Genomic DNA, 22,093 nt, shown 5'->3' with positions numbered 1-22,093 from the left:
TCATCTGACTCATTTGGCGTGAAACAGACTAAAAAAGACCTTTTCCGATATTATAATTTTGTAAACATGGTTTGTTTAAAACCTCACAAATTTTATAGCTACGTGTTCCAGAAAAACACCTCTTCTTCAAATTCCTCAGCTGACACATCACCTCTGTTATGTGTTACACCCTGTCACATCACGTTACATTATACAGAGTAAACAGAAGAAAGGTTATAACCTTGGTGTGCATACCAACTGCCATGCAAGTATGTGTTTGCCAGCTATTCCTTCTATATGTATGAATGCTCTCTGAAAATACTAAAATCAGAGAAACTTTAGGGTTGAGGAAGGAGCTAGGGTATATGAGCAAAACACACTTATGATACATTACGAACATGCAGACACACATCTGATGCTAAGTAGATAGAGCATGGAAAGAGAATCTCACAAATGATAGACCACTAATACTCTTTTACATGTACATAGTAGATTTCATCCAGCAGGATTACAAAATGGTTGACAATGAGCCAGATTCTGGCTGCTGTATATACATAAAAGCACAAATGAAACTGCAGGGGCAGAAGGGGAATATTCTGGACTATTTTTGCTCTGAATCTGGCTTCTCCACCAGTCCCCAGACAGGCCACTCCATGGGCTCTCCATGACAGGAGTCATGGAGGGGCTTCTGCGGAGTTGCGTATGGGTCAGGAGATACAGTCTGCTGATTGTACACATTCATACCTTGAGCTAGAAATGGCAATTATATACCTCATGCAGGCTTGATATAATACCCACAAACTATATATTTATTACTTCCATAAAAACTGTTATAAGAACACTTTTAAGGTTGCAAAATCAAGCACTCAAAAGCTAGGAAATGTCAGAATTTAGGTTGACTGTGCAGTCCCAGTCTCCTTGTCCCAATCTCTCCCACCACAACTACCACTCTCATTTTACAGCTCCCAGCCTCTATCCCTCCTCATCCTTCCATCCCAGTTTCTGTCCCCCCTTGACTCCTTGTCCCAGTCTACCTAGCCTACTAGGTTATGGTGTAGGGGTGTTACACGATGGCTAGCTCTTCCCCATTGCTGAATTTTTTTCTGTCTGAAATATCATCTCAGGAAGACAAAAGCGACAGGTCTGGCTAGCCTCAAAGCTCTTAGCATCTTTTAGGACATAATTGGCAAATACTGTACTGGGGGTATTACAAATAAAATGGGAATCAATTCATTTAAAAATCAAGACCTAAAGTTGAATGGCCTCTTCATTTCATTTGATAGTTTGGGTATTGGTACTTTTAAAAAAACAAGTCACATTCTGTAGCAGACATTAAGTCACAATAAACAAGAAAAAAAGTTAAGGAATGCCATAATTATTCTAAAAACCTGACTGAAAACTATAAATCTCTTTCAAGTTCAGGTACACAGAGCCTTGTGTAGACCCTCTGCAGCTAAGCAAAGCAGCTAGCCTTTGATGTACTTATAATTATTAGGGGCTTAAGATTATGTCTTTAGGCAAAGCTGCCTAGCAGTAGGAAGGTATAGATCAAAACTGACATCATGACACAATGAAGTGAAGATAGGTGAAGAGGAGCCAAAAATAGTTTGGCATAACTCAAGTAAAACAAGTACCTGATGTGATGCTGCTCAAAGACAATGCAAGAAGTAAAGCAATTAGTGACTGGAACTGCTACAATATTAAGAATTGAAGATTTATTCTTCAGAAATGTTTAGAAGAAATGAAAACGTTAAGTAACAAAAAGTAAATGATAAAATCAAGCAGAATGTTCAGCCAGTCAATTCACAAAATGATGTGAAATGTGTAACAACAACAACGAGGGTCTAACATGTAAAAGGAGGGATTCAGAACTAAAGGTGTAGGAGGGCTGAAACCTGCAAGGAACTGAGTGCTCTGAGTTCCCACTGAAACTAATGGCAATTGAGAGCCCTCAGCATCTTGCATGACCAAGCCCTAATCCATCTTTAACTCATCCTGTTGTTCCTGAGTATTTGTGGAACCTCAGGTCAGCATGTGGTCCGGATCCAAAGTCCATTGACGTAAATGGGAATTTTTCTACGGACTTCAGTGGGTTTTGGATCAGATCCTATATGCGGCAAAACGTAAGCATAACTAAATGACTTAAAGAGATGCGGGGAAGCTTAATAATGCACTCATTATGCCTGGCCCAGTATTCTGAAAGGTCACATGGTGGAACTCATTTCTCACTATAGGTTAACTGCCAATTGTGTGTAAAAGGAGCATTTTGGATTCAAATGGGTATTTCTTTGCCTCCTGGGGGAAAGAGTTATATTATTGGAATACTCTAAGCAAATGATTTGGCTCCTGAGGATTTGATTGACTTAAACTGGGAATCTAAATAAATGAATAGGAGCTCCAGTATTTAAGTTGGAGGCCCTAACTTTTTAGAACACTTGAACATAAAGTTATGCGCATCATGTCCCTTGTCATTTGAAGGCCAGCGCTGGAATATTCTTATCTGGAACAATTAGATATTGCTTTATTTTTACTGTACAATACAACTTTATTTTGGATAACACCTTTTATACATACTATATCCCAAAACATTTTGCAGCATGAAATAATAAATAACAACAGAGAAAGAGAGAAATCAGGAGAAAAGGTAAGTTTTCATCTAAAATTTTAAATGTGATGGAAAGACCATGAGGCAGGTAGATATGAGAAAGCTGTTCCAGATGGGCAGAGGCTGTCTCGCCAGCAGTGGAGAGGGTGTGTGAGGGGACCGAAGAAAGGCTATTGCTGGAAGAATGAAAGGAGTGGTGAGGGAACTGAAGAGAAATGAACTCTATCGGATAATAATAATAATAATAATAATGATTAATAGAAACAAGATGAGAAGATAACAGAGTATGAAGAACCCTAACACAAAGTGAAATGATGATGGCAAACTAGAGCAAAGCCAATCCCAGTGATTATTAGAGCACTTGGAGCAATCCCGAAGGGTATGAATGAGCAGCTCAAGAACACATTAGGAGTGCAAGACACCACGATCAGTGACCTCCAAAAGACAGCGTTCTTAGACATTGTGAGAATTTCAAGGAAAGTCAACGAGAACGAGTGAATTTGAGCACCTAAAATGCAGGAATTCTCCGACGGGTTTAATGGAACTCCTGACTACTCAAACATACAGAGTTGGTTCGGGATCAGAATATATATATTGATGACTCACAGGGAAAAATTTTGGACAGTAGCTTCCCCTTTTTATGCTTAAAGATCTTATATGTTGTGAAGGCCATTTGTTTAAAAGAAATTCCCATGATGTAATACAATCTAATAACAGTAATAATATAATAACAATAACACCACCTTGTTCTTATATAGCTCTTTTCATCAGTAGATCTCAAAGCACTTTACAAAGATAAGCTAATGCAAGTCCCTGGATAATTACAAAAGCAAGGAGGGCGATTTTAAATTTGATTTTGAAATGCAAGTGGAACCAGTGGAATTCTCTGAGAATGAGGTGATCTGCCTGAGTTCTTTGTAGCTACTCCTCCTAGCTTTCTCCTACTATATAGTCTATGAGAAGAAATATTGCAGAATATCTGTATCATTGTAGCTGGGTATTTAAAAATATTTCTTTTTTTTTTAAGGGAAAAATCTCAAATTTCTTGCTTGTCAACTAATGGACCACTGAGTAAGTCAGCCCCAAAGGGCTTTTTAGAACAGTGGAATTATCACATCTCCAGTTGTTTGATTAAGGTACCACTGTTAAAAACATTGCCTAAACATTAGAGCTACTAATATTTTAAATTTAATTTCTAAGTAAAGGTATAAGGCTTCACAGTTTGCCTTTGAACTATGCAGCATTTATCTGTCTTTCTTGTCACAACATGAATCCCTTTTGGGTGAAAGCTATTGATTTGAAGGTTAAAATAAATTCATCTTGCTGGGCTCTAATGTAATTTGTTGGAAGCTGGCCTTGGGAAACTTTCTGCATTTACTACATATGCTCTTCATTGGGTATTCATAGTGCAGTAATGTTTGAATGGCTGAGTTCTTTACCTCCATGATCATTATTAAACATGGCATTTCTTAACACATTGTGCCTTGTGAGTTCTTTGTAGCTTTGTAGCTGTGGTTTACATTAGCAATCTATAGTCTACTGAATTGAACAGATGTGCTCTTCTACACTGGAGAAAACAATATCTAGTTATTTGTGCTCTGGTAGGGTATGTACAAGAGCTAATACAAATCCTCTACTAGTAAGCCTAGATTTCTCTTTACTAGATATTTTAAAAAAATGTCTATATTGTTCACATCAATACAGCTAACTGAGGAGTACAGAACAAGCTTCAGGACAAGGTTATAGTGAAATCACTGAGCCTTTGCCAAGAAGCTTGTGTTAAAGATGTGCTGTGGAAGTAATTCAACAGAATTTAACTTTGGTCCAAAACTAGATTAAAGACAGCCATAAAATCCACGGCCACCTGTCTCCAGTTCAAATTGGAGTTGGAGAAAAGGGAAGGACTTTGCATTTCTACTCTGGGAAAGTGTACAGTGCCATTATTTTGATCTCATAATACCACACGATGTATTCTCATAGGATTTCAAACATCAAATCCGTTGAGAATGCTTTCTCTTAAAAAGCTTTTATCGAATTAATCTAACAATGTCTGTTTAGGCCCAGATCAAGGGCAAGGAACAGCAGAGAGCCCAGCTGACTCCACTTTCCCCCTGCAAAACCCTGAGCGAAACTAGCTGTGTTTTACCTCCTGAAACACAAAGGAATTTCAGTGGTTCTACAGTGTTTTCATCAGAATCATCCAGGCATTCTTATTGGCCATAGGATCCTTTGACAGTTGCTTCTTGGATATATGCATGGCAAACTCTGACCATATAAGGAGCTCAAATGAATTAAAAATCCAGAAATTACACTGAGGAAAAATTGCGTCCTTTGCAACATTAAGTCTGGCTTTTGCCGTGTTACACTGAGCTATGCTCAACCAGAATGTGGATGGGAGGGATTGGTACAGGGATAATATGCCACTGAGAGATAAATGGTTTGGGGGCCAAATATTATTTAGGGAGGGAACTCATCCTCTGGCCTTCATGAGTCATCCCTTGATTTTACATCACCTTACAGAGCCCCTTCCCTACCTTAGCGTAGAACTTGGGCCCAGCTGCCTCTATGATACACCACTTGCACATCACACTGTCTGTTTGCTTTGACTGCTGCCTTCTCATTGAAATTTGCAGTGCAAGTGAAGGGTTTGATCTAGGAAGCCTCAAAGTTTTGGGCCCCACACTACAAGAAGGATGTGGAAAAATTGGAAAGAGTCCAGCAGAGGGCAACAAAAAGGATTAGGGGACTGGAACACATGAGTTATGAGGAGAGGCTGAGGGAACTGGGGATGTTTAGTCTACGGAAGAGAAGAATGAGGGGGGATTTTATAGCTGCTTTCAACTACCTGAAAGGGGGTTCCAAAGAGGATGGCTCTAGACTGTTCTCAGTGGCAGCAGATGACAGAACAAGGAGTAATGGTCTCAGGTTGCAGTGGGGGAGATTTAGATTGGATATTAGGAAAAAAATTTTCACTAGGAGGGTGGTGAAACACTGGAATGCGTTACCTAGGGAGGTGGTGGAATCTCCTTCCTTAGAAGTTTTTAAGGTCAGGCTTGACAAAGCCCTGGCTGGGATGATTTAATTGGGGATCGGTCCTGCTTTGGGCAGGGGGTTGGACTAGATGACCTCCTGAGGTCCCTTCCAACCCCGATATTCTATGATTCTATGAAATGCCCTTGAAACAGAATAGCAGAAGAGAGGAATGTGGGCAGATGGCACTAGAATGGCATGAAGAGAAACAGGGAGTGGGAAACAGGATGGATGAAAGGTCTGGGGTCACAAGATGGTGAAGAGGAAAAGTAAGAGGTGGGAAGGGAAAACAGATAAGGGAGCTGGATAAAAGCCTGGCTTCAATAAAAGGGGCCTGGACACTCAGACTGTCTCTCAAAAATGGGAATCACAATACACTGGGGCAGCTGGTAACTTAATTTTTCTATGCACCCTTAAATGGACATGTAGTATTTTGTACTGCTGCATACATGGTCTGTAATGAAAGATTCTGTTGTAATACATACACTCCAAGAGACAAAGTTAAGATTGTTTGAAGAGTAACTCTGACGCTTCTGACTTTTGCATGATTCACTTCTCCGAGTTAGTGTTGCATGGACACTGTAATTTACATATAGGGTGGTCACTGAGTTTGCTTGTTTTGAGTGGTTAAACAATGCCCAGGCCTCAAAAAACCTTCTTTGCTAATGATTCTTCCTTGGGTCAGAAATTTAAAATTAAAGCAGCATAATTCAAAAGTTCAGTGTATGTTTAGAAGCAAAAGAAAACAAAACCGTTAGCTCTGTTTTCAAGTACTTAGGGCCCTATCCAGTTCCTGAACTCATGGCAAGATTCCTACTGATGTCAGTAGAAACTGAATCAAACCCTTAGTGCTCCACTTTCACCATAATGAGGCTTCTCTACAATTTATCAGGGGGGCATGTACTAAAAAATGTAAACCACCCCGATATTAATTATTCAGAAAATGACAACATCTTAAAGACCATGGTTAAAGATGATGGATTGACTTTATCATTTACAATGAAGGAGTTTACTTTAAAATAATAATAATTAGCAGTTACAGAGAGAGGGCTTTCCATGCAAGATTTTTCATACACTTTAAAAGCATTAATTTAACCTCATAAAATCTCTAAGTATTAGTATTTCTATTTTACACATAATGAAACAGACTCAGCGAGATTAAGGGCTAAACTTGTAGCATTAAGTGTGTACAACTGCATACATACATGTGTGCCTGACTAACTCTTATTCGCAAATATGCTATGTGCCCACACAAGTCAGATTTTTACAAGCACACATAGCCCATTAGGCACTGAACTAGCAACATGCACACAAAAATACTTGACTTGCACATATACATTGGTATTTGCATTCATAATCAGATATGTACAAATGTAAACTCACAGTTATAATCTTCTATTTTTGACAATCTGGCCCTAAAAAAACTTGCCTAACCCAAGTTCACACAAATTTTCCTTCAGTGAACTGTGGCCACTGGGCGCTGCGGACGGCTGTGCCTGCGGACGGTTAATGTAAACAAACTGTCTTGCGGCCTGCCAGCGGATTACCCTGACGGGCCACAGGTTGCCCACCCCTGGCTACTATGCTCTTTCTTTCTCTCTTACATAGGGATCTTGCCTGGAATCTTCTCCTGACTTCCCCGCCCTCTGATTCCTGCTACAAATTTAAAGAAACAGAACAGTCTCCGTATCTTTACGCTTCTCTTTAAAGAGGTTAAGTGAAAACACAAGAAATGATCAAACTTCTACTTTGTGGGGGGAAGAGAAGTGCAAGTTGTTTTGCCCAGCCTGCCAAGTTACTGACCCAACTATGGGCACAGTGCTGCAATCTTTGCTCACATAGATATTTCTTACTCAAATACCAAGTCCCATTGACTGCAACAGACCTACTTTGGAGCCGGATGGTGAAGCCCTTGCTCAGACTGGAGAGCATTTACCTCAACTGAGTACTTCCAGAGGCTTCACAAAGTAAATCCCATTGTCTTCACCAGGACTACTTGTGTGAGTAAATGCTCAGCCAGGTGAGTAAGGTTTCCACAACCTGGTCCTTAATAAATAAAGTTGACTTGTGTGAATAAGGATTTCAGGATCAGGACCCTTCGCACTTAATCTCATTACAGTGTGCATGGAATTCATTAACCCTTTTTCTTATTTTCTATAAAACTGTGGTGATTTACTCTCTTTTGCTTTGCAGCCCACACATTGACACAATTCTCATTTATATACCCAAAGGCAAAGCAATGCTGTTTTCATAAGCTTACCTCCTTCTCCTCAAATAAAGACACCACCTTCTTTTCCAAGAAAACAATTCAAATTAACCAATAACACCCTACAAGTATAACATCGTGGTGATGCAGAACAAGTATTGATTAAAACAAAAAGGGCTTTTTAAAAACAGCATTAATTCTTACCAACTCCAGTAGTTATTGATTCTGCATCAATGTCGTTAGCCTTTTTCTTTGCCACTTCAGCTAGTGCCAATTCACCCTTATCTACTGCAAGGTAATGGATGTCCTTTGGAAATAAAGCAAAATAAAAGATTAATCTAAAATGAATCAGACAAGTAACAAAGGAGAATTTGAAAGAAAGAGGCTCTTTTCTTCCTTAGATCGCAAACACAAATGGAACAGATGAACCTACTGTTATATTTTAATTTTCTTTGTACTATTCTTTCCCGATGCAAATTTATTAACCCTACTCATGTTGTTGAAAGAAAAGTCTCTGGTTAATACATAAAACACTGACCATCCATGAACTGATAAAAGTGAGGCTGACGACTTTGCATGTATAACTGAAACTTTAGCTGGATGCTTTAGGACTCTGGTGCAGCAGACCCTAGCTGCCGCAACATGAACCGAAGTGGGATTGGCTGGCAGGTGGCTTGCCTGTCTTGTTTGTGAGGCCATGGTGTTTACATCTAACCAAAAGCGCAGGATGACTCCTGATCTAATGTTTGTGATGCAGTGTTTCCATTTGGTATGAGAGTGATGCTGGAATAGGTTTCAGTGTAATGATTGTCCTATTGCACTGTAAATTGTTTGTGTGAGGTGATGAGGATTCTCACTGCAATGATACTGGATGTATGGTACTGAGACTAATAGTGCTCAGTGACTTGAACATTCAAACAGATTATGAGAGTTCTGAGTCAACTCAGGATTTCATGGGCACTATGACAACCAGGGGTTTAATGGCCGATTACTGTAGGCTAAGCTCATAAAGGTGGCCACACTCTGGATCAGAGAGCTGTATATTATTCCCATGTCACTGGTCCATCGTTGCCTTCTGTAATTTGAGGTCAGTGTCCATCTGTCCTTAAGGGAAGAGGGATCTGTTTCGATGGTCTAACCTTTGAGGGTAATGCCTCTCTGACATGGATGTGCACCAACAGCCAGGCACAGCTTTGCTTACTGCAGTAAATGAAGAGTACTTCCTTGTAACTGAGTTTCTACGAGGTGGAGTCTGCCTAGTCACTCTCATGGGATGTGCCAGCTGATGCAGCTCTGATAGTGGAACCTTAGCTAGCCACGTCCACTGGAGAGCCCACATGCCCCCTCCTGTCCCTACCCTCACTGTTTCAGACTGTTTGAGGGCTGATGCTATAAAAGGGGAAGTGGCGCTCGCACTGCCTCAGCTCCTTCCACTGCCTCCTCAGGTCTGTGTTGTAATTAGGACTCCAAGGAAGAGGGGAAGATGGGTGCGGAGTGTGAACATGCAGAGTCCGTCTTGAAAACCCTCTGTTACAAGTAAGTAACCACAAAGTGGCTCCTGCACATTCCCACTCATGGGCTAGACTGGCTAGCAGTACTCCTTCAAAGGAAGGTGGGATGAGGAGTTCTAATGAAAATGCAGTTGTGGGACTGCACTGCCAAACTGAACATCTGACCTAGAGGCTAGAATGATCCAAGGCATGCTGCTCTGTGAAAAGGATGGATGAACCTCCAAGTAGCAGCTCTTCAGATCTCTATAATTGGCATAAGTCTGAGATATGCAGACAATGCCACCTTAGCCTAGTAAAGTGTGAGACTTAGTTCCCTGAGGAAGAGGTATTGAAGCCAAAAAAATATGTCTCCTGCATGAAGAGTCTAATCCATCTAGACAACAAGGTCAAGAAACAGGTTACCCCTTTTTATTTTCTGCACAGGAAAATAGGAGAACATCTAAAGTTCTTTGTCCTATCTAAAGAGTAAGCCAAAACTCTGTTTACTTCTAAATCATTCTAGTAGTGTGCAGCATGGCTTCAGCCCTTTGGGCAAGAGGTTTGGGGCAAAAAAGATGAAAGATTGAAAGATGAAATAAAGAACATTCTCTCAGAGGTTCATAGGTTGCTTCATTAATTGTGTGAAAACCAAGTTAAGATCCCACAGTGGAGGGAGACCCTTCACGGAGGATTGACAGGTAAATCCCTTTACTGACTCATGTGTGAATACTGACTTATTGTTAACCAGAGTGTGAAAACCAATATGTCTGACAACAGCATTTAATCGAGGATAAAGACAGAACAGGAACTTTTAAAGTAAGCGTGATTTGGACTGGGTCTGATGAAGGAGGTAGGCTATTTTGAACTGACCACATAGAGAACACATTTTAACACACTCCATTTTCTAGTCAATTCTTTCCTAGAATTAATTAAAATAGTTTGTACATCGGCTGAACATGAAAGCTTGAAGTTAGTTAGAAACCTATCGCCCACGCAATCAGCTGGAGACAGTTTGGGTCTGGGTGACAGCCTCAACCGCTCGGGTGGGTCAATAAATCTGGATAGACCAGAAGGGTCTTGAAGATCCCTGTCAACAGGTGGAACAGGATTGGGAACCTTGTTGCCTGGCACAAACCAGGGTAATTAGAACAATATTGGTGAATAGAATAATATTGCCCAGCTTTATCTTGTGTATGACCTTCAGCATAGAGGGGGTGGGCAGAGGAGGAGAGTACCCAAGAACCCTTGATTCAATAGTAGGAGAAATGCATCTGAGATCAAACGATTGTCGATCCCCTCCCTCAGACCAAACATCTGACACCTCATATTTATTTGGTTGCTAATAGGTCTATGGCTGGGTGTTCCCACTGTGCAGAGAGTCCCTGTGCTACTGATGTCTTCAGGGACCACTCTTGCGTATCCACGTTGACCCTGCTGGGTTGATCTACTAGGTCATTGTTCTTTCCTGCATATATAGTGCTATCAGAAATACGCTATGAGTAATGCACCATTCGCATAATATCACTTCCCTGCAGAGCCAGGGAGAGTGGGCTCCTCCCTGCTTGTTTATATAATGAACTGCTGTGGTACTGTCTGTGACCTCTTGAACATCTTGTGTTGAACAGGAGGTAGAAAAACCTTTAACACCCAATGAATTCTAGAAGGTTTTTTGTGGAATCTTGTCTTGGGAGTCAATGACTTCTTGCACTGAAGGTGTGGCAATGATCTCCCATCCTACAATGGATGTATCCACAGTGACAGTCACTGATGGAGCTGGAGTGGTGTGCTGTACACCCTGGATCACATTTTGTGGTTGAGTTCACCACTGTAATGATAGCAGCACCTTTGTCAGAATGATTAGTTTCTGATACATGCTGTTTATACTCTGTCTGTAGTTGGTGAACAGTCAGTGTTGAAGGGTTCTCATCTTTAGATGAGCATATGGAGTGACTTAGGTTGTTGTAATTAGAAGACCCATTAATCAGAGGTAGAATATTACTTGCTGAGATGATTGAGTCTGTAGACTGTGTATAGCAGCTTGGATTTTTTGAAATCTTTCTCAAGAAAGAAGAGGTCTGTTTAGCTGATGATGGGTATTGATTTTGTCCATTCCAGAACAGATTTCTTTTGGTTTATCAGGAACCTCAGATTTTCAAAAAGGATACAAGTATGAGAAAATGGCTTTGCAAAGATGTTTTTCTGATTATGTTTTTTTATTAGGCAATTATCCAAGTAAAGATAAACATGTATCCCTTTCCTTCGCAAGTAAGCTGTTACCACTGACAGGCAATTTGAATATCCTGGGCATGGTAGACAGGCCAAAGGCAAGGACTTTGTATTGGTCATGGTTGTTTCCTACTGTAAAACTGAAGTATTTGTGATGGGATTTCTTGATGAAGGTATTTAGTTTCCTTAGATCCATGACTGGTCAGAGGCCACCATCTTTTTTGGGAATCAAAAAGTATCTTGAATAGAACCCTTTCCTTCTGAATTCCATTTGGACCTCCTCCACCACTAATATTTTGAGAAGAGCCAGAACCTCTGATCTCAACAGCCTCTTGTGAGAGGGAAGGAGGGGAACAAGGAGGGGAATGGGGGATTGGGAAGAATCTCAAACTGTATTGGATACCCACTGTGGATCATTCTAATTTAAACTGTCAAATGTGGGACTTGGGGCTTGGTCCTGAAGACATTACAGAAGGTTGTTTGCCTCCTGGTCTTGATTTAAAATTACTTCTTTGTTGAGAAGAGTACTGTGGATGTCCTTGGATACTTCAGATAATATTGTCTCCTCTAAATCAGGTGTACAAGAAGAGGAGGAAGGGTACTGTTGCCTTTGATAGCTGGAGAGGGACATCCCTGGTTTTCTTCTTGGTTGCTAAGAAATGCTCAGAGACCTGGCAGTATATCTAATCTCTGTCATTCTTTCTAGTAGTCTTTGGTCCTGATACGGAAAAGACCCTCTCCTTCAAAAGGGAGATCCTCAGCTTTTGCTTTGGTTTCTGGTGGCAGTCCTGACAATTAAAGACAAGCCGTCACAAGGTGCTCCCTTTGCTACCCAGCTTGCCACACTGCCTGGCCTGTTTGTATGGTCTCTTATTCACCACATACTCACAGTCTGTTCCTTTCTGCCATGTGTACCTTTAATCTCAGAGTCCAAGCACTGCAGAACCTAGCAGGAGGAGCCTTCCACCCAACTATCTCTGCCACACCTAGCTCACTCTCTGAGCTCCCCTCTTTACTTCCCGTTCCCGCCAATTATGTATCGTCCCCTGGTTGAGTAAATTAACTCATTAGCCTGATCATTGCCCACAAGTGTCAACAATCCCCACCACGACAGGCTAATTGATCCCAATTAAGCCTGTGATCTTCCCTGTTACACAATTACCTAAGTGAGCACTCTGTCACACAGGCAAACCTTCTCATTGAAAAAAGAACGAGGAGTACATGTGGCACCGTAGAGACTAACAAATTTATTTGAGCATAAGCTTTCGTGGGCTAAAACCCACTTTATCGGATGCATGCAGTGGAAAATACAGTAGGAAGATATATATTATATATATATATATATATATATATATATATATATATATACACACACACACACACACACACTGTGATGGGGCAAGGCCAGATGGCTATAGAAAAGTAGTGGGAGATAGATATATTAGCGACAGGCTAAACAAATCCCTGGTACCAGGATAAGTTAAATGAAGCTGCTCCAGGTCAATTAAGACACCTGGGGCCAATTAAGAACTTTCCAGAAGGCAGGGAGAATGCTAGGTTGATTGGGACACCTGAAGCCAATCAGGGACTGGCTGAAACTAGTTAAAAGCCTCCCAGTTAGTCAGGTGGGGGTGGATGTCAGGAGCTGTGGGAGGAAGTTGTGCTGTTGGAAAGGCTGAGTAGTACACACCATATCAGGCACAAGGAAGGAGGCCCTGAGGTAAGGGTGAAGTGAAGCTTGAGGAAGTGGGGGCTGCTGTGGGGAAGTAGCCCAGGGAATTGTATGTGTCATGTTTCTAAAAGTTCAGCTACCATAGCTGATACTATTAGGGTCCCTGGGGTGGAGCCCGGAGTAGAGGGGGGGCCCGGGCTCTGCCCTTTGCCCCTCCTCTCCCTGATTAATCATTGAGACTGGGAGACAACGGAGACTGTGCAAGGGAGGATAACTTCTCCTCACCTCCCTCGCTGGCTTATGATGAAAATGGCTCAGTAGACTGTGACCTTGTCTCTAGAGAGAGAAGGGTTACGTGAAGGGTCACAGTGAACCTCTGAGGCTAGCAAACTGCGCCAGTAAACATGGGACCCATGGAGACAAGGACAGAGCTTTGTCACAACACAGAGAACATGAAAAAATGGGTGTTGCCATACACTCTATAATGAGAGGGATCAATTAAGGTGAGCTATTATCAGCAGCAGGAAAAAAACTCTTTGTAGTGATAAACAGGATGGCCCATTTCCAACAGTTGACAAGAAGGTGTGAGTAACAGTAGGGGGGGAAATAAGCATGGGGAAATAGTTTTACTTTGTGTAATGACCCATCCGCCCCCAGTCTTTATTCAAGCCTAATTTAATGGTGTCCAGTTTGCAAATTAATTCCAATTCAGCAGTCTCTCATTGGAGTCTGTTTTTGAAGTTTTTTTTGTTGAAGAATTGCCACTTTTAGGTCTGTAATCGAGTGACCAGAGAGACTGAAGTGTTCTCCGACTGGTTTTTGAATGTTATAATTCTTGACGTCTGATTTGTGTCCATTCTTTTATGTAGAGACTGTCCGGTTTGGCCAATGTACATGGCAGAGGGGCACTGCTGGCACTTGGCCAGTCCTTGCTTACAGGCAGCCCCCCAACCTGAAGCAAATACTCACCAGCAACCACACACCACACAACAAAAACACTAACCCAGGAACCTATCCTTGCAACAAAGCCCGTTGCCAACTCTGTCCACGTATCTATTTAGGGGACACCATCATAGGACCTAATTACATCAGCCACACTATCAGAGGCTCATTCACCTGCACATCTACCAATGTGATATATGCCATCATGTGCCAGCAATGCCCCTCTGCCATGTACATTGGCCAAACCGGACAGTTTGGAAGGGGGGGAATCTGCCACACAGGAATCTTCAAAAGGATGCCAAAGTGAACTTAAAAGTGGTAAAAACCACCCATCTGAAAGTGTAAACGCTAACCATGTGCAATTGTAACCATCTAAAACCTAAGCTAAAAATTTCATAAAGCACTTCTATTTAAACACAATTTGGACTGAAGGTCCAGAGAGGTTCCAAGTCCATTACTGACGATGGCTGGAAGGAACTGAGCGGCGGGAGGCCCAAGTCCCCTTTCATAGTCTTGCCCATAGAATATTCAGGAACAGTGAGGGGTGGCCCAGGTGGGGAACTGTGAGCACTCCAACAGGTACTGCTAGCTAAGGTCCCATCATCAGAGCTGCACTCACTGGCACAACCCAGGAGCAGGAATATGCAGAGGCTACTCAGAGAACACTTATTTCACATGTAGCAAAAGTAAAACAACTCCTTGTTCTCTTTTATTGTAAAGATAAAAAATCCAAAGAGATATTTTATTCTTGGTCATTTTTCTGCACTCTAACGGCATGCAGGAATGTAAAGGGAATGGAATACTTCCTTGAGACAATGTTTCCAAGTAAAAAAGCCATGGCTATCTCCCAGACTCAGAGAGCTTCTGGTAAGAATAACCTTCTACATCTGGATTTTCTGACACCTCAATTTAGTGGACAAAAACCCTAATGGCACAAGCGAAGGGTAACAGTTCTGGAAGAGGAGCAGAAGACAGAGAGATGAAAAGAAATATGAGAGTGACAGAAAGGAAAAAAGAGGGGGAAAGACAACAGCCATACTCCAAAAACATTTCCCCCCTAATTTTGTAAAGAAGATTTAAGGAACAAAATATCACCTAACAGTATTTCCTCATAAAAATCTCTCTCTTTCTCTGTATGTTACCGTCAGTTTCACAGATCTTCTCCCTTTGTCTCCATAGTGGTATCCCTTACCATGCTTGTGAGCCTTTGGTTTGCTCTGCATTAGCTTGTCAACATTAAAGCATATAGGGACAGACGAACAACTGCTTGAAAAGATGGCTTGTCAAATACTCAATCGTCTCCCCCACGTCGAATGGAACCAACGGTAGTATTGAAATGAAAGTACATGAGTGGAAGAGCCATGAGCATCAGAAAAAAACACTAGTGAAGGGGGACGGGTAAAGGAGGAGGAACTGCAGTTCCTCAGAATGAAAGGGAGCTGGCTTTCAGAATCCCGAAGTCTGGATGTTTATGGACCATCTGCTGAACCCAAACACAGGTGTGATTTAACAAGAATGTGGCAAGTGTCTTGGGGCAAAGTAATTAGTTAGACACTTGCTGCAAACACTGTACTTCCTCTGAGTAGAGGAGCCTTAGTCACAAAAGTTACGATGTTTATCAAGATTTAAAAGTTTAAAGACCTGAAGAAGAGCTTTGTGTAGGCTCAAAAGCTTGTCTTTATCACCAATAGAAGTTGGTCCAATAAAAGATATTACCTCATTCCCCTTGTCTCTCTAAAGGTTGATACTGTCAGCTTACCCAAGACAACATCCGATGAAGTGAGCTGTAGCTCACAAAAGCTTATGCTCAAATAAATTTGTTAGTCTCACAAGTCCTCCTTTTCTTTTTGTGAATACAGACTAACACGGCTGCTACTCTGAAACCAGCTATAAATTAGATGGCTCTGGAATGAGTCATTTGCATGTATGGCTAGGATCTACTCTCACATCTACAGATTACGGGGGAGATTTGGGAGTTGGGAGCCTAATTGTCCTTTGTGCCTTTAAAATTTCCCCATATATTAAGTTTAGGGGTTCTGTTTTTTCATATAACTGAATATAACAATGATTGTAGATTTTCAATAATTCATTTTAAATAATGTAAGGTGGAGAGCAATTTTATTAAAAATAAACCAAAAATGGCAAGATTCCTTTAAAGGGATTTTCAACAGAAATTTCATCTTGTAAATTTACAATCCATATTTACTTCCTGTTCATGCTCTCTGTAATTTAATTCCAGTTCAGATTTTGTTTAGGTGGTTACAGTGTTGAAACTTAAGATGTAAACAATAAAATGAGACTGCTTAAAATGTACGATTGTTTTGTTTTTTTTAAATAATGTTTGTGTGATTTTTACTGCTAATGAAACCACCAATTTCCACCCAGATGTATGCAGCTGAGATTCATAAACCTGTAAAACCTGTTTTGTTTTTTTAAAGGAATTTAGAAGACACTAAAATATCCAAAACCGAACACTAAAATGATTAAAAATAGAAACCAAACCCCACAATCCCTAATTTTGTACATACATATATTTATAATATATAAATATATTATTTATATGTATGTATATATATATTTAATTATAAACATGTTTTCAGACTCTCAGTCAATGGGTTGCTGGTTCAAATAATGATATTACCCAGAGAAAATAGGATTTTCTGTCCAAATTCTCTCCTCTTCTTCCTTCCCCCATGACTAGTGATAACACTACGCTCTTCTCTGTCACCTGGACTCAGAATCTGAACATCATTTTTGTCTTCTCCCTTTTATTCTCCTTTCACACCAAGATTGTGTCCAGATGTTGTTTCTTCCTCTATGAGACCTTCAAGACTCACCCATCCTCTGTGTCTAAATAGCTATAACTCTCAGCCATGTCTCAATCATCGCTTGCCTTGATTACTGCAGAATCTCATGTCTGGTCTTCCTGACCCTCAACGTTGCCCTATACAAATATATCAAAAATATGGCCACTGTCACTCGCCTGTCTCTCTGATTACATCACCCCACTCCTTGAATCACTTCACTAGCTTCTCCTCCATTACATCAAATATAAACTTCTCACATTCAAGTATCTACATAACTTTGCTCCTTCTTGCTCATCCAAACTAATTTCTCATTTAGAGTGACCAGATGTCCTGATTTTATAGGGATGGTCCCGATATTTGGGGCTTTGTCTTATATAAGCGTCTATTACTCCCCCACCTCTGTCCCGATTTTTCACACTTGCTATCTGGTCACCTATTACATTCATGCCAGTGATGCAAATCTTGATACTCCATAAATCTGATTCTTCCACACGCATCTCCATGCCTTCTTCATGCTGCAACCAACATATGGACTGTCCTCCCTACTGTGATCCATAATTCCACTCGCCCTCATCATTATATGGCTCCTGAGAATACACTTCTTCTCAGGTGTCCACAATAATTAAGGCAATAACATTCAGTCACATCTGCATTCTGTGTATAAGAGAACCACCAAGAGGTGCACATCCCTAAACTGGGTACCTACATGACTGTATTGCTTTAACCCTAGTCCTTCTTTCCCATGTCTCCTCCCTACTGTTTGTTCCCCCCTCCTCATTTTGTCACATCAAAAATTTAGAATGTAAGCAAATGTACGTAATTAGGGCAGGGACTATGTCTTTGTAGGTTATCAGTTAAGTGCATCTCACACTTCTGAGAACTATAAAATAATAGGACAGATTGCGAGCATCCGAAGAACAAGTGAGGAAAGGATAAGGTTTGGAATGAAGAATAGCAAGTCCCCAGAATGAAAGGGTGATGCCTTTCAGAATCCCAAAAGTATGGATGTGCTTGGACCAGTTTCTGAGCACAAACAAAGGTGTGATATAACAAGAATGTGCAAGTGCCCTGGGGCAAAATAATCAGTTAAGAGCTTGCAGCGAATACTGTACATCCTCTGTGTGTAGGTCTGCCGTGGTTGTCAGGAGAGAGGGGCCTGAGTCACAAAAATTATGATTTTTATCTAGGTTAAAAAGTTAAAAGTTGATACTGTCAGCTTACTCAAGATAGCTGAAAATCAGATGTCTCTGGAACAAGTCTGAGCTAACAAATATTTGAATATGTAGCCAGATTCTGTCCACGTATATAATAACATTTATATCTATTATGTTTAGGGATTCTGGTTTTTAGTTTAAACTGAAAACAATAGCGATTGTAATTTTTTTTTAAATAATAAAGTTAGGGGGGAAAACAACTACAGAAGATGACAAAGTTCCTTTAAATGTACTTTCAACAAACAGAAATTTGCACTTTGTTTACTGTACATTACAGCCTGTATTGCTCCCTGTTCATGCTCTTGGATTTTCTTCTTGGTCCTGTGTGAAGGCACTCAGATAGTACAGTAATGGGGACCCTATAAGCACCTCAGATAGATAGAACAGCAGCCTGGTAAGTGGCCTTTTTTTGTGTGGTTATGCAGAGTGCTTTAACATTGGATGCAAAAATAACGCCACTAGCCATCACCTTCAGCCCCCAACAAAAACCTCTCCAACGCATCATCAAGGATCTACAACCTATCCTGAAGGATGACCCATCACTCTCACAGATCTTGGGAGACAGACCAGTCCTTGCTTACAGACAGCCCCCCAACCTGAAGCAAATACTCACCAGCAACCACACACCACACAACAGAACCACTAACCCAGGAACCTATCCTTGCAACAAAGCCTGTTGCCAACTGTGTCCACATATCTATTCAGGGGACACCATCATAGGGCCTAATCACATCAGCCACACTATCAGAGGCTCGTTCACCTGCACATCTACCAATGTGATATATGCCATCATGTGCCAGCAATGCCCCTCTGCCATGTACATTGGCCAAACTGGACAGTCTCTACGTAAAAGAATAAATGGACACAAATCAGATGTCAAGAATTATAACATTCAAAAAGCAGTTGGAGAACACTTCAATCTCTTTGGTCACTCGATTACAGACCTAAAAGTGGCAATTCTTCAACAAAAAAACTTCAAAAGCAGACTCCAAGGAGAGACTGCTGAATTGGAATTAATTTGCAAACTGGATACAATTAATTTAGGCTTGAATAAAGATTGGGAGTGGATGGATCATTACACAAAGTAAAACTATTTCCCCATGTTTATTTCCCCCCCCCCCCTTCCTCAGACATTCTTGTCAACTGCTGAAAATGGCCCACCTTGATTATCACTACAAAAGGTCCCCCGTCCCCGCCGGTAATAGCTCACCTTACCTGGTCACTCTTGTTACAGTTTTCAGAGTAGCAGCCATGTTAGTCTGTATTCGCAAAAAGAAAAGGAGTACTTGTGGCACCTTAGAGACTAACAAATTTATTTGAGCATAAGCTTTCCTGAGCTACAGCTCACTTCATCGGATGCATTGTATGGTAACACCCATTGTTTCATGTTCTCTGTGTATATAAATCTCCCCACTGTATTTTCCACTGAATGCATCCGATGAAGTGAGCTGTAGCTCACGAAAGCTTATGCTCAAATAAATTTGTTAGTCTCTAAGGTGCCACAGGTACTCCTTTTCTTTTTGTGGATGCAAACTAACATGGCTGCTACTCTGAAACCTAAAAAAAGCTATTTTAAGTAAAAAAAAAAACATTTTATAGAACTTGTCATTACTAATTAAACCACCAATTTCTGCCCAAATGTGTGCAGTCAATCTATATAACAGGAGTCCAGGATTGTCCTTCTCTCTCTCTGTGTCATTTTGACACCTAGAATGTGTGTTGGGTCCGAGTGGAGCAATGGGAAGTGCTAGAAGTAAGCTGAAAGCTCTTTTTGTTTAGCACATCACCTGGTTCAACCATCACTGAGATTCACAGTCTGTTAACATTCTACTTTTTAAAGTTCTCAGCCATTTACACCTGATGTTTTCCAAATTATGCCTATATGACAGCACAGGCTTTCACCTCATATTCAAATTAACCTACCAAATGGGATTTTACTAGGAAGTTACAAAACACTCAGTTAGCCAAAACCAAAGAGTGAAATGAGGAAAAAAGAGAAACCAAAACCCAGATTCCCTTACTACGTATATCAACGAATGAAAACAAAATGATGTAATAAAACTCTTAACGTGATTGTAACAGATTTTTTTCACATAATCAACCAAGAGATTATCACGTCAAATATCACATTACCTATCAGAAACAATCAGGAAAATAGAATTTCCTGCTGGCTATCAAGAGTACGTTGAATTGGCTGGCTTTTACCATTTAACAATTTGATTAGTTTCAAGAGCTGCTTTTTATGCTCATCTTTGCAATTTATGCAGAGCTAGCCCTCAGTGAGCAGAAGTCATCTGAAACACTGTTGTGCATATGTCTATAGGATATTTCTGGGCAAAATTCCAACATTTCTTCAGAAATTACTTACACTTTCCTCATCAGTGTCTCACCCAAGATCTGACACTTTTATTAACGTGTCGGTTCCTCGGATTTCTGCTACCTTTGGTACAGCGGATGGCCTTTTGAATTTTCAGCAGCGGAGAGCTGGAACACACTACAAAAGGATTTAAAGCTAACAACCCTTATATCGCTTGATCTTTTCTGTCATAGATTGGATCAGTCATCGTCCAATAAATGTAACAGTTATTCATGATATATTATGTCCTCTTCAATTTTACTTTCTTTTTTATTGAACTTTGTGGGAGTTTATATAATTGATGGATTTGTATGTGACGTGGTGCTAGGAGTGTTGCAGAGGAATACAGCAGTGTCTGAATGTGTGTTATTATAGCATCATGTTAGTGATGCTACAGTGATAGTTGAGGAAGAAACTTTCAGCAAGAATCCCTGTCTTCAGATAGGTTTCAGAGTAACAGCCGTGTTAGTCTGTATTCGCAAAAAGAAAAGGAGTACTTGTGGCACCTTAGAGACTAACCAATTTATTTGAGCATGAGCTTTCATGAGCTACAGCTCAACAGCTCACTTTGAGCTGTAGCTCACGAAAGCTCATGCTCAAATAAATTGGTTAGTCTCTAAGGTGCCACAAGTACTCCTTTTCTTTTTGTCTTCAGATACTTTTAATTTTATAAAAGCAAATAGATTTTGGACTGAATTTTCTCATCCTATCTCACAATCCCAAGATAGTTTGTTATAAAGGCTTAAGAGAAGGGTGCACATACCGTATGCATTAAGGTATACATTTAAAAGTATATACTTAGATTGTAAATGCTTCAGGGCAGGCACTATCTCTTTGTTATATATGTTGTGTACTATGGCTAACACAATGGGTCCGAAACCTCCACGTATTACTACCATGCAAATAAATAATAATTTCTGTGGCTTTGAATTTCCCAACTGTTGTATGTTTAAAATTTCAGCCATATGACTGTTACCTAAATGTAAGTATTGCTTGTTTGGTTTTTATAAATGAGCATTTTCACGTCACTGAGTCGTGAATGAGCAATGAGAGGCTTACTGGGGAGGTATGTTTTGATGGGGGATTTGAAAGAGAGAGGGAGGATCCTGCTTCCTGCACAGGGTTAGGGAAAGCATATTAGGCACTAGGAACTGCAGGGAAGGCAAGGACACATTATAAAAGGATGGATTTTGATCCCACTGGTGTAAGCCAGGAGTAACTGCATTGACATGTAAGGCATTCCACTCATGTAAAACAGCTGTGAGATCAGACTCAGGCCCCAAAAGAGCAGGTATGGGGGAGGGTACTGCTGGAGTAAAGGGAATGAGACAGAGAAAAAGAAAAGATGAGAGCAGAGCATCAACTTGATGTGGAAGGGGAGAGGGAGCCAGTGGATAGGTTTGGAAGGGGAAGGGATACCAGAGCCACTAATGCACAAATGTAACAAAAAGCACATTACAAATATACTCAAATAATAACATGGGCCAATTCAGCTTTCACAGACATGGTTAAAATTGCCATTGACTTCATGTGTAAGCCAGGGCAGAAATTTGCCCTGAGGGTCTA

General features: G+C 40.7%; 1 protein-coding gene across 4 annotated transcripts in view; it reads right to left on the bottom strand.

Annotated features, from left to right (window-relative positions):
• The window catches only part of WDPCP (WD repeat containing planar cell polarity effector), a 292,680-nt gene that overhangs the window by 60,068 nt on the left and 210,519 nt on the right, over positions 1–22,093 (bottom strand). For all 4 annotated transcript variants that reach the window (XR_007355596.2, XM_048842681.2, XM_048842680.2 and 1 more), the window contains one exon: positions 8,025–8,127. Coding sequence is in view for 3 of the 4 variants with exons in the window: in XM_048842681.2 (XP_048698638.2) it covers positions 8,025–8,127 (103 nt within the window). In the remaining variant the exon portion in view is untranslated. The remainder of the gene's footprint in view (positions 1–8,024; positions 8,128–22,093) is intronic.

This window comes from Caretta caretta, chromosome 3 (genome assembly GCF_965140235.1).
Source record: "Caretta caretta isolate rCarCar2 chromosome 3, rCarCar1.hap1, whole genome shotgun sequence".
Taxonomy (NCBI): Eukaryota; Metazoa; Chordata; order Testudines; family Cheloniidae; genus Caretta; species Caretta caretta.
This window is presented reverse-complemented; position numbering and strand designations above follow the sequence as displayed.